We start from the raw sequence: 13,013 nt of genomic DNA, 5'->3' as shown, positions 1-13,013 counted from the left end.
GAGAGTTTGAAAGTGGGTGAACGGAAGTGTTCAGGAGGTTGAGATAAGTGAGTGGCAGCGAGGAAAGGGAAGGGAGAGAGTTGTGCCAACTCCAAGGTACTCCATGCAGTGATAGGAGGAGAGGATGAATCAAACAGAAATGGCCAAATTTGTTTTAAAGTGAAAGAAGAATGAAAACGAACAATATTCGGAAAGTTAATCCCTCCCAAGTGCTTCGGATGTTGAAGGCGGGAGAGAGACATCCTGGCTTTGCGATTGTTCCAAAGGAAACGAACAAAAATACGATTAATTTGTGTAAAAAAGTAGGCGGGAAGAGAGATGGGTAACATAGAAAGATAAAAGTTAACAATGGGAAGAAGCATCATCTTAATAGTGGACAGTCTACCCCACCAGGATAAAAACAATGGAGACCAACGTTTTATAAGAGAAGAGAGCTTCAGAAAGAATATCTTTGTGATTGAGTTTAATAGTGTCTTTAACCGAGTTAGCGTACAGAACACCTAAACATTTGATGCCAATAGGATTCCATTCAAAGCCCGAGTCCTGAAACATATGTGGAAGACAATGCTTATTTAGGGGTAAAACTTCAGACTTATCAATATTTAGCTTATACCCAGAAACAGAGGAATACTCATTGAGTAAGGAAAAAAGGGCAGGTAGGGAAGTAGAAGGATTAGAAATGTAGAGTAAAATATCATCGGCATTTGCAGTGAACTTAATGTCCAGTGATTTATAAACAAAACCAGAGTAAGAAGTGGAGCACCGGATCTTTTCAAGAAAAGTTTCTAATGCTAAAATAAAAAGGAGGGGAGATAGAGGACAGCCCTGTCTGGTACCCCTATGCAAGGGGAAATAAGAAGACTGAGCACCATTAACCCATATAGAAGTGGAGGGGGCTGAATAGAGGAGTTGAATAAAATCAATGAAATGAGGACTGAAGCCATGCCATCGTAAAGCCCCAAACATGAAATCCCAGTTAACGCTATCGAAAGCTTTCTCTGCATCAAGGGTGATGGCCGCAAGGGGGTCAATCATCTTAGAAGCAAGATGAATTATATTGGGGAGTTTTCTAGTATTATCTGTAATGGATCTACCTTTGACGAAACCGGATTGATAAACATTAATTAGATCTGGAAATACAGTGTTTAATCAAGAGAGGCCAAAATGTTTGCATATATCTTGCAGTCTGTATTGATTAAAGAAATGGGTCTATAATTTTTGCAAAGCAAGGGATCTTTATCTTTTTTAGGGAGTAAACATAAGATGGCCTGAGTAAAGTATCCTTTAGATTCTCCCATAGCGAGAAAGGAAGCTATCAAGGAGGAGAGGTGAGGTATGAGATGTTTCTTAAATTGGAAATAAAATCGAACGGTTAAGCCATCGTGGCCAGGAGACTTATCTTTGGGTAAAAGAGTGATTGCTTGCAAAATCTCTTGTTCAGAAATAGGAGCATCTAATGAGGAGAAATCAAGACCTGTGGATGAAGACTTGGGAATATCAAGAAAGAAGGAATCTATTTGAGAGCGGGATGAAGTCGATTCTGGGGTATATAGAGAGGAGTAGTATTGGACAAAACAAGAGAGAATCTTATCATCCGTACTATGGTGATTACCCTGTGAGTCGGTAATGATAGCTATGCTGGATTTTTGTTTCTTGATTTTTAAATAACTAGCAAGAGATCTGCCGGCTTTGTTGCGCCCACCATATATCTTAAAATTAAACTTCAAAAGGTGGTTACAGGCCGCTTCACAAGAAAATTTATTAAATTGGAGTTTTGCTTTAATAAGGGATGCAAGGGCATCTGGGGAATTAGATGTGTAAAAGAGGTGCTCTAAATCTTTAATCTGCTTAAGTATGTTGGAGGACTTGGATAGGGCTTGCTTCTATTTACGGGAAACAAAATCAATGATAAAACCTCTAGCCAAAGCTTTAAAAGCGTCCCAAACAAAATGAAATTGGGAAGAAGAGTTAAGATTATTATAAAAAAATTCATCCATAAATAGAGTAAATTGATCTATAAAGTGAGGGTCCAGAAGGAGAGAATTGATAAAACGCCAGTGACGGGAGCTAGGGGTATGTGAAGGTAGATCAATATCAAGAATGACAGGGGCATGGTCGGAAATAAGAATGGAACCAATTTCAATATTTGTCATGAATTGAAAAATATGTTGAATCAGGAAAATATAATCGATCCGGGAGTGTCATGCATGGACAGGGGAAAAAAATGAAAATTCCAAGGTATCAGGATGAGACAACCTCCAGGAGTCGATTAGACCTCTAGAAGAAATTTCTTTAGAAAAAGACTTTTGCATCTTGTTGGGAGTGTATATGGTCTGTGACTTACGGTCCAGGAAAGGGTCCATTAATTGATTGCAGTCACCACCAACAATTAGGTCAACATTTGATTGAGAGGATAAAAACTTAGAAAATTCATTCTAAAAAGTAAGGTCTATACCATTAGGAACGTAAACATTGCAAAAAGATAATTCAGATTTATTGCCTATAACATCTAAGTATAACCATCTACCGTCGGAGTCAGAGATCTCGTTGGTAAGTTGAATAGACAATGACTTGTGGAACAAAATAACAACACCATTCTTATTGTTGACTGAAGGTGAACAGAAAATTTCTCCCACCCACTGCTTGCGTAAAGAGGATAGGTCTTTTTGGGAGTGGTGCGTTTCCTGCAACATAGCAGCCTGACATTTCAATCTTGCTAAGTGAGATAAAACTCTTTGCTTTTTCACTGGGTTGCGGAGACCCTTAACATTCCAAGATATTACTCGAAGACCAGTCATTTAAAGATTAGAGAGAAAAGTAAACATAAAAAATTGAGAAAAAATAGGGAAGGAAAAAAAATACACTGCAACCATGGAAGTAAAGCTCAGGAGAGAAAAGAGAGATAATTTCAAAAAGAGCAACGATCGTGAAGAAATGGAAAGCATAATTACCACAAATAAAAATAAAGAGTAGGTGAGAAATAGAGTAAATGGAAAGGATGAAGCTAAGTCTAAAATTAAAAGCCAAGGGATAATGAAAAGAAGAGAGCAGAAATGAGTAACGGATGCCATACGGAGAAGAAAAGAGTAAGAAAGAGAGTGAAAGGAAAAAGAGAGAGGTGGGAGAGCGATAGGTGAGAAAAGAGAGGAACGGGAGACCAAAACTCCCTTGGGATAAAGTAAAAGAAAGAAAATGGCAAAAAGCCAAGGGGCTTCAGCCATACAGATCAAAAGCATGAAGAACAATAGAGTGAGAGCGGGAGCCGCAAAGGACAAACAGCCACGCAAAAAAAGAAAACGTCAAATGAATGATCTCAAAAACATTAGTTATAGGAGAGGAAAGGAGAACAGTGCAATAGGATCATGAGACCAAACACAACAATATAAAACAAATGAAGGAGACTTACCAAACAATTGGGGAAGGAAAGCAGCGTACTAGGATGCAAAAATAGACAACGGAACAGCACAATGAAGGGATGATACAGCCAGAACATAGAAAGGGAGACCTAAAAGAAACATGATGAGAAAAACAAGAACATATTACCATGAGGAACCATAAAACATAAAGTTATAAAACAGCAAGTAAATACACAGAAACATTAAGAACTGCTGTGATCCATGGAGTCTTCTTTATGCGTGTTGATAAACTTCCGAAGGTCCGCTGGATCGTCGAAGCTGAAAGATCTTTGTTTATAAGTCACTTTGAAAAAGCAAGGGTGAATGAGGCCGTAGCTGGCATTCATGGATCGTAATGTAGGACGTAAGTCCAGAAACTCCTTGCGTCGTGCAGCAGTCAGCTTAGAAACATCCTGAGTGAGAAAAATTTTGTGGCCAGACCAAATTAACTGTTTGTGCTTTTTAGCAGAGTGGAGAATAGTCATTAGATCAAAGTAGAGAAGGAAATAAGCAATAATGCCTCTGGGTTTGGAAGATGCAGAAGAGTTCTTTGGTCCAAGATGGTGCGCCCTTTGAATATTCACATCTAGGTGCTTAGGAAGGCCAGTAATGGGTAAGACTTGTGCCTTTAAAAATTGGATGATGTCTGACCCCTCCGAATTCTCCGGAATACCATAAATACGTAGGTTATTGCGCCTATTGCGATTTTCTAAATCCTCAGAAGTCTTCTTGAGAATAGCGACTTCCTTCGTAAGATTGGCGACCTCATCTTGAGCATCACTGATCCCTTGTTCAACGTCTGACACCCTCTTATCCAAGTTGGACCACTTTTTGTCTAGTCTCTGTAAGGTAGTGGTGGTATCAGCAATGAAAGGGCGGATAAGACGTAGCTCCTCCATAATATTCTCTAAGGTGACAGGAAGAGGAGACTTGGAGGGTGAGGGGGGATCCTTTTTGAGACGCTTGCCAGAAGAAGCAGAGTCTTTGCGTGTAGAAGAAGCTGCGTTGGAGGCTTTGGAATTATGTGCGTGCTCCATGTTGACCAAAGCTGAGAGGGGCAGCGTGGATGTAGATGGAAGAAGACACCCCCAAGGCACAGAGGTGGTGAACTGACCAAAAAGGCAGCAATAGACAGGTGGGAGGCACGCAAAGAGAAATAAGCTTGCAGCAATACAACAGGCTTCAATAAACAGGTAGCGTTGTATTATAGAACAAAAGGATAAGTCACCTGCTCTAGTGATGCACTTCAGGAATAATGCTGAGGGAAAAACAGCTCCAAGAGGCTACTTAAACCAGTCAATTTTGAGAGGTAGCCAACATTTGCAGCAAAAAGGCAAAAATGGAAAGAGAACCGGAGGGCCAGAAGCAGGAGCAGAAGAAAAACAATCATTGTTTTTAAGAAAAAAAGGGTGAAAAAAACAAAATGGCGGCCGTTTTCGAGTGGGGAGCATTTTCACCGATATTTATATAAGAAAATGCGTTTGGAGCCCCCAAAAAACATACCAAGATGAGGGGAACCATCTCCGACGATAGAATCCGCCGAAAGTGCACCCAAAACGCCAGTAATTAGAGAGTCCTTCTCCTAATAGCGCCGCCGAAATCGTGGAGCTCAGGTAGGGGCGGCCATTTTGTCTGCCGCGCCACGCGCTCTCCAAACCATAAGCTTTTAACACTTGAAAATAGTCAAATTTAGTTGATGGATCGACCTTTTAAATCAACACCACATCCATGCACCCAAATTTACACTATTCATGATAACATAAATAGGACGACTATCCCTTTAGTATACATTTTACTCCTGATAAGCAATCCTCAAAATACACTGGATTAGTAACAGTTATAAAATCCCAAACAACGAATAAAAGTCCTATATGAGTAATTATAAACTTTGAATTTTCAATGATATATAGAATTACAAAAGTATACCTGATTACCCAGACTCAAGGATCCTTTTTTTTTTTACTTTTCTCAGGCATATTGGCCTAAAATTCAAAATCATCCTTAGTAGAGGATTACTTATCAAACAGTAAACTTCATTATGATTTTTTTTAATAACGACCTGCCTAATGCTTTGTACCCCCTGACAGTGTAGACAAGCCCAACACAGCAATTTCTGAATTACAATATTTTACACAAAATGAAGATAAATTGGCACCAGTACTAAATTATTTTGCAGATATATCGAATGGCCATCTAAGCAGGTAGAGTCATAGGAGGAGACCAAGATTTCCTGTTGAATGGTGCAACTGTTACATGACCTGCTTAGAGGGAGGTGCAAAAAACAACAATGTCATTGAAGGATGGCACAATTCCTTTAGTAAATCAATTTGCAAACTTCACCCAAACCTATATAATTTTTGGGAAAGTTTGAAGAAGGAATACATTTCCCAAGAAATGAGACTTGCACAATCACTGTTAGGTAACCTGAACCCACGTACTTCCAAAAAGAGTAAAGACAAATCTGAGAGACTATTGGGTCAAATTCAACAATTTTCATTGATGATGGATTCTGACTATCAAAAATGTGAATTCCTACCTGTAGCTATCATCTTTCTTCAAATCTTGGTGACATTTTGAACAACATGTCTCTAAGAGCCAACAGTTATAAAATAATCCATATACATGTACAAATTAACCTCCACGGGAAAAAAAATTTAAACCTGAAAATCTTGGTTTCAAATGGAAAACCATCACCTGCAAGTCAATTATTAGAAATATATTAATTGTGAGTCTAATACATTTTAGTAAATTAATAAATATTATTTTAGGAATTCAGTAATATATGTTTGTGTATAATAATTTTTTTAACTAACATCAATATTTTCACTTAAATAAATTCCTCTTAATTATTAATATTCAACTATTACAATTCATGCTTACGTATTAATACACCACCTCAACGAATACCACTATTTTGCTTACATTTAATCGCTAAATGCTATTTTGTGATTTAATAAAAAAGATACGTTTTAATATCAATATTATTTTTACTAAATTCAAAACATTACATATTAGTACTAATGTATTAAAGTTACTAACTGAGTATTAATACAATTCCCAACCCTAAACCCCTATATTCATTGCATCCCGTCCCTAGATTATTTTTTATAATTTTATAAAATATTTTTCACTTTAAAATTATTTATATCAATAACAAATAATAAAAAACAATACTACAGCATTGCAATTAATAACTAAGTATTAATTCATTTTTCCACCCAATACCCCTATATCCATTGCATCCCATCCCTGAAAACTAGTTTGACATATTATTAAATATGTTAGTGATTAAAGTTATCATTAATTTAATAGTTACAATTCATAAAGATGAATACTAAAGCATAACACCTATGTATTAATACACTTTCTCACCCAATACTCCTATACCACTAGCATCCTGCCTTTAAATACTAATTTTGCATTTGTATTAGATATTTAAAAAATTGTAATTTTCATTAATTTAAAACAATTAAATTCATATCTATTAATACAAAAGTATTAAAATGAATACACTTCCTTACCCAATACCCATATATCCCTTACCTAAAACATATCTTTAAAAATATAAAATGTAAAAAATAATGATGAAATAATATGTACCAAATACCAATAACTTATACTCACTTATAAACTTACTCAAATTCTTACTTTTTTTGTGGTAATGACACTAGTGATAAAACGTATAAGTACTAATCACACTACCAGTAACAACAACAAAAAAGGAATCTGTCCATCTGTAACTAAACTGGTGCTTATGTAAAGCGCTCTGATACCTGATATCTTCGAGTCTAGTTTGCGCTATATAAAACTCTAAAAAAAAAAGAAAAATGTGTGGTAACGACAATCGTTGTAAAACAATTTAGGAGTCATAACACTAGTGGTGAAAAAATGCATAGTAGTGACACTTGCATGCATGCTAAATATCTAACTCCAAAAATAGTTGCAAAGTAATGCATGGTAGCGACACAAGTATTAAAGACCTAGAGGCTGATTATGATGCCCGTTGGACTAGCAGAAGACCAACATTGTAGCCGGAATGGTACTGACCAACAAGGATTCAGAGGTCTCACCCACAGTATTATGATGCGACCATCAGCATGGCGGTTGGAAAAAAAACCTTTACCATTGTGGCATGTGCTTGCGGTCTGAAAAGGGCTGCAGCACAAGACGTAATGGTAAAGGGTATGTTTAAAAATATTCATGCACTGTATTCCAGGCACCATGTGGTGCTTGGGACACCTTGCAGGGATGTTTGCAGGGGCACCACAGGTGCCACCCAGGCCCATAGCAGAGGCTGCAGTAGGAAGGGGGCCCTGCTAGGGGCCCCAAAGTCTATTTCTGACAACCTTGCTATGGAGGCCGAACTGCCATAGAAAGGCTGTCTGAAAAGGACAGAGTAATCCCTATGGTGGTGCCTGAGCAGGCACTGCCCCATTGTAAGGTTTTACATTCTAACTGATTGTCAGACGGCTCTTTGAACCTGTCTGAAACATTGGTCGATATTTCCGCCCCCTGACTTGGACCGCCGCTTATCAAATTGAGTCAGTCGGACCATACCAGCAGATGTCGGTCAGACTACAACTGCCGCCCTGATAGTTGCAATCCAACAGACATCGTAATGAGGCCCTACTAGTTGTTAAAGTCTCCATGGAAAAGACTATAGCATGGTTTAGACTACGTTGTAAATGTACATTGTGAATGATATTTTCCGTGCTAGCACCACAGAGCTTTGTTACAAGTTTTGGATGTTATAAGGAGCTACTATGAGTGAGTCTACATACTTCTTCTTAATGTTTTAGCCCAAATCATTGGAGGGTTTATATGTATTGGTTGTAATATTTTATATGGTAATGTGGTTAATGTTGTATAATTGTGTTGGCCTTCTTCAAAGTCCTATATCAAAATTAAATAAACTTAAAACTTGAGTGCCGGGGGCGTGGCCAAGTAAGATGGCTGAGCCTACGTGAGCTGCTTCAGCTCCAGACCCTGCCTCATGCATCATGCCCTTTTACAGCATGTAGAGAGCTTCACTTTATACGCTCACATTCCACTGTGTCCAGGTAATCGCCAGAAGTTTGAATCATGCGGAAGTGACAGCGCATAGCCAAGTTATTGACACCGCTCGCGCTGCAACAGAGTTCCGAGGCCACACTTAAAATGGCGGGCGGCACGACCCGGATACCCTGCAGGCCTTTCTGCCTCATCGGAGCCGGTGAAGTCAAGCCCATCGTGAATGGCATATGATCCCTCTGGCACTGCTACCCTGTGGAGGAGTCCCCGGTGCCACTTACTGCGCCCGCAATCCTGCTGGTCTTGTGGTCACGGCGGAGAGCTGATCGGCAGCTGCTTGGTGCCCCTGTGCTGCTGTGAAGAAAAGGACCCCATGATGAGGTATTGGCGATCGGTGTGTGAGTAGCCTCCCTAGATTGCCTGGGTCAGGTGAGTCTTTTTCCCCATTTCTGCGTGCACGGGGGTCTGGGGGAAGGAGACCTACATTCTTGCCGCCTGACTCTAAGATGGAGGTGGAATGGTGGGAATTACCGAGCTGAGCCTTACATCTTGTTCAGGGACTGGGTAGATTGCCCCAGCGAGACACTAGCTGTCCCCTCTGGATGGAGTGTCTTTTTGTTTTCTGGATAACCTGAGGGCTGCTGTTTCTCCTTCAGGGCATGCCTCGCTCTGCCTGACACCGACATGGCGCCCTGATCCTGAACTCAGCAGAAGTTTGCCATCAACCTCTGGGGTATTCGCACGCTCGCTACTCACTGTTTAACGTCTGGAAACTAGAACTGACCTGAACCTGCACTGTTGGATCACTCGCTGTGCTGGGCCTTGTCCTTATGCCTCCTAAGAAAATCGCAAACAAGGTTTCTCACTACTTTACCACAACAGATAAGGCTCTTCCTCCAGCAGAGACAGCCCACCTGCAGAACCTGTCCCTTACAAGATAGGACCTGGTAGCTACCCTACAGGACTTCAAGGCGGAATTAGGCCAAAAAATCAAACAAGATCTACGGGCCTCCATGGAATAATTAAAAGCCGGACTCACGGAACAAATATCGACTCTACACCATGATGTGGACGCCATTGGCACCAGGGTGCTGGAGGCGGAGGAGCAGGCCCAAGACCTTAATGCCTAGGTCTTCAAGATGCAGGACTCCCAACACACCTTCCAGGCCCAGCTTCAGCAGACCACATTGAAAGCAGAGGACCTGGAATGTACGGATTCGGGACTTGGAGGAGGGGGAAGAGGGACCGGACCTGGAGGCGTTTGTGACGGGCCTGTTTGCAGAGCTCATGGCCCCTCAACAATTGAAGCTTAAACTGGACCGGAACCACCGTGTGGGTACCCTGCAGACCAGAGAACTAGAAGCCCCTGCGACGTCTTGGCCAAATTTCACTCTTTCACAACAAAGGAGGCCATACTGACCGCGGCAAGGAAAAAGAAGGAAGTGTCCTTTCAAGGCTTTAAATGTTCCCTCTATCAGGAACTCGCTCCCTCCACTCTGACACGACGTCAGGCGCTACGTCCAGTCACCTCCAAGCTACGGGACGAAGATGTCCGCTAACGCTGGACTTTCCCCTTTGGCCTCTCATTCGAACATCGCAACAAGTCGCATCTAGTGGTGGACCTCTCCGATGGCCTGCACATCCTGGGTCTCCCACTCCCGGACAAGGCTGCTACATCAAGCTCTTCTGCAGAGATGGGTCCACCCAGGAGGAGCACAAAACTCTGGCATATGATAACTAAAGCCCGAAGATCTCCGAACGGTACTTCCACAGACAAAGGGCCACCATGACTGCCCTGGTCTCCGGGGCTCCCGACCTCATACTTCTTTCCAGAGAGGATATTGCGCAGCGAAGAAGAGAACCCATTACACAGGATCAGTACACTGGCGTACCCTGACACTGCATTTGACTATTATGGACACTGAGGTTTTTATTTTCCTTTCTATGGTTTTGCTCTCTAGCCATTATTGACAGGCAACCGAGGGGTATGGGCCTTGCCCATGATACCCACTATTCTTCTTATTCTTTGGAAGAATATTGAGCCACAGACCCATTGGTCCCTTGACTCCCAGTTTGCAGGGTTGTTGGGGATTTTTTTTGCTGGTTGGGGAGGGGGACCCGATGGTGTTCTAGGGGGTTCATGGCTTGATTTTTGGTCTTCTTGGACTTCAACAGCACTGTTCGGGGAGGAGATTTGTTCCCTATGCTTGCTGGCAGGGTCGGTCTCACTCTGTTGGGGAAAGCTATATCCACTCACTTTGGAGAGAGGTGGCCCACATGGGGAGGGTGTGGGGTCTATTACGGTGATGTATCAGTTGCATCTTGGAACGTTAAGGGGCTGAACTCCCCCCAGAAGCGCCAGAAAATGTGAAAGTACCTCATGGACCGCAACTTTGATCTGGTCGCCCTCCAAGAGACTCACCTTAAATAATTTGAAGATACTAGGCTCCGGCACAAATTGTACCCTTTAATATTTGACTATTCGGCCAGCACCAAACATAATGGAGTGGCGCTGCTTTTTCGTAGCACAACTAAATTTCAACTTAAGGCCACTAAATCAGACCTGGAAGGGAGACTCATAATAGTTAAGGGGAGGCTGAGAGGCACACTCTGCACGTTCATTTCTCTTTATGCACTCAACTCGGGTCAGTCCTCTTTCCTCTCTACGGCTCTAGATTTGTTGGGCGGATTCGCTGAAGGGTCCGTAGTACTATTGGGTGACTTTAATCTGACTTGGCACAGAGTTCTGGACTGCTCCCACTCAAAACAAATGCCTACCGGCACCTTTTCTAAAGGGCTTAAGCAGAAAATGCAGACGGTCTAGGTGGTATTTCCCAATGGCGCCCCCACGGGCCAAGGTACTGCGGGAGGAGCAAAGGGTTGCCATCACTGACTTCTTTGCACTTAAGAATCCGCAAGACACCTCCCTGGAGAATAACTGGGACACTTTCAAGGCAGTGCTGCCGGGTAAATGCATTCAGCTCAACGCAACATTAAACAAGCAAAGGGCGGAGGAACGCACTGCTCTTGAACGGGAGCTAGAGACAGTGGAACAGGCAAACAAACCTACACCCACCCGTGCACTGCAGCGACAACTTACCACACTCAGGGGAAAACTACGCTCCATATACACTAATCGGGCGGAATACACTCTTCTGAAGTTGCGACAGACATCATTGCCCACGTCGACAAAGTGGGCCATCATTTGGCACAGCAGCTCAGGGTGCAATTTATCGGGGACATTCTAGACCAACAGGGCCGCCTCACCCACGATGATCCCACAAAAGCCAACGTTTTTGGCGATTTTTTCAGGAAGCTCTACCAAGGCACCACCCCCGATACGGCCCTGAAACGGACATTTCTTGACTCCATGGCGCTCCCCCAGGTCCCTCCTGCCACCACCACATCCTTGGACGTCCCTATCACCCCAGGGGAGGTGCGAAAAGCTATCTCAAGGCTTAAGTTGCAAAAAGCCCCAGGACCTGATGGCCTCACAGCACAAGTTTTTAAAAGTTATGCATCTGAACTCATCCCTCACCTCACCACCCTATTTCAGGCGATAGCGAAGGACGCTCTGATATCTGTTCCAATGGCTGAGGCTGTGATCCCGGTAATTCCTAAGCCCGCGAAGGACCCCCAACTTTGTGGCTCATATAGACCCATAGCACTTCTCAATCTTGATGCAAAGCTCTATTCTGCGATCTTAGCGGCTAGATTAGAAAATGTTGATGCCAGATCTGGTCCATCCCGACCAGTCTGGCTTTCTAAAAGGAAGGCAAATGCACAATAATATCAGGCGGACCATTCATTTGATCGGGAAAGTGTCTAAATTCAAGATTCCAGCCATCCTGATGGGCCTGGACGCGGAAAAGGCCTTCCACAGGATGGACTGGTTTTTCCTTTTTTTAACTATGTGGAAATTCGAAAGATGCCTTTCTTAACATGGTCAAGGCTAACTACCACCTCCCAAACTCTCAGGTTACAGTCAATGGCTATCCTTTGCTCCCCTATGCTCTAAGCAGGGGCACCCAGAAGGGGTGTCCCCTTTCACCCCTCTTATTCGCTCTCAGTATTGAACCCGGTGCAGTGAAATTCCAGACCAATGGCGAGATTAGGGGCATTCATTTCAGCGGTATAGAACACAAGGCATCGCTATTCGCTGATGACAGTCTGCTTACCTCCTTGTGGCCCTGTGCACTGGGCCCCCCCCTACCCCTAAGGAGAGTGTTAAGAGCCTGGGAGTGTGGCTGGACAACAAACTCTCCTTCTCCACCCAGGCCACTAAACTGTCCGCCACATGCTTTGGCCTACTTAGAATCTTGAGGAAGGTTCTCCCGCTACTTCCCCTAGAGGCCAAAAAGGTGGCGGTACAAGGTCTCATCCAGTCCCGCCTGGACTCGAACAATGCCCTATACGTGGGGGCACCTGAGATGACCCTCCGGAAACTGCAGGTGGTACAAAACTGTGCAGCACGTACCCTGCTGAAAACTCTGCGCACCCAGTCAGCCAGACCTGCTCTAAAAAGTCTCCACTGGTTGCCAGTGAGGCAGAGAGTGGCCTTCAAGGCGCTGTGCTTGGCGCACCGCGCCTTCTGGAAAACGGGCCCAG

At 42.9% G+C, this 13,013-nt stretch overlaps 1 protein-coding gene across 1 annotated transcript in view; it reads right to left on the bottom strand.

Moving 5' to 3' along the window:
- Positions 1 to 3,598: 3,598 nt before the first annotated feature.
- LOC147683664 (uncharacterized) overlaps positions 3,599 to 13,013 on the bottom strand; it is a 28,779-nt gene continuing 19,364 nt past the window's right edge. Inside the window, exon 4 of the mRNA XM_086942561.1 lies at positions 3,599 to 3,808. Within this exon, the coding sequence (XP_086798687.1) occupies positions 3,599 to 3,808 (210 nt within the window). The remainder of the gene's footprint in view (positions 3,809 to 13,013) is intronic.

The sequence above is a fragment of the Lissotriton vulgaris genome, chromosome 11 (assembly GCF_964263255.1).
Source record: "Lissotriton vulgaris chromosome 11, aLisVul1.2, whole genome shotgun sequence".
Classification (NCBI taxonomy): Eukaryota; Metazoa; Chordata; class Amphibia; order Caudata; family Salamandridae; genus Lissotriton; species Lissotriton vulgaris.
The sequence above is the reverse complement of the archived record's forward strand: the minus strand, read 5'-3'. Positions and strand labels throughout refer to the sequence as shown.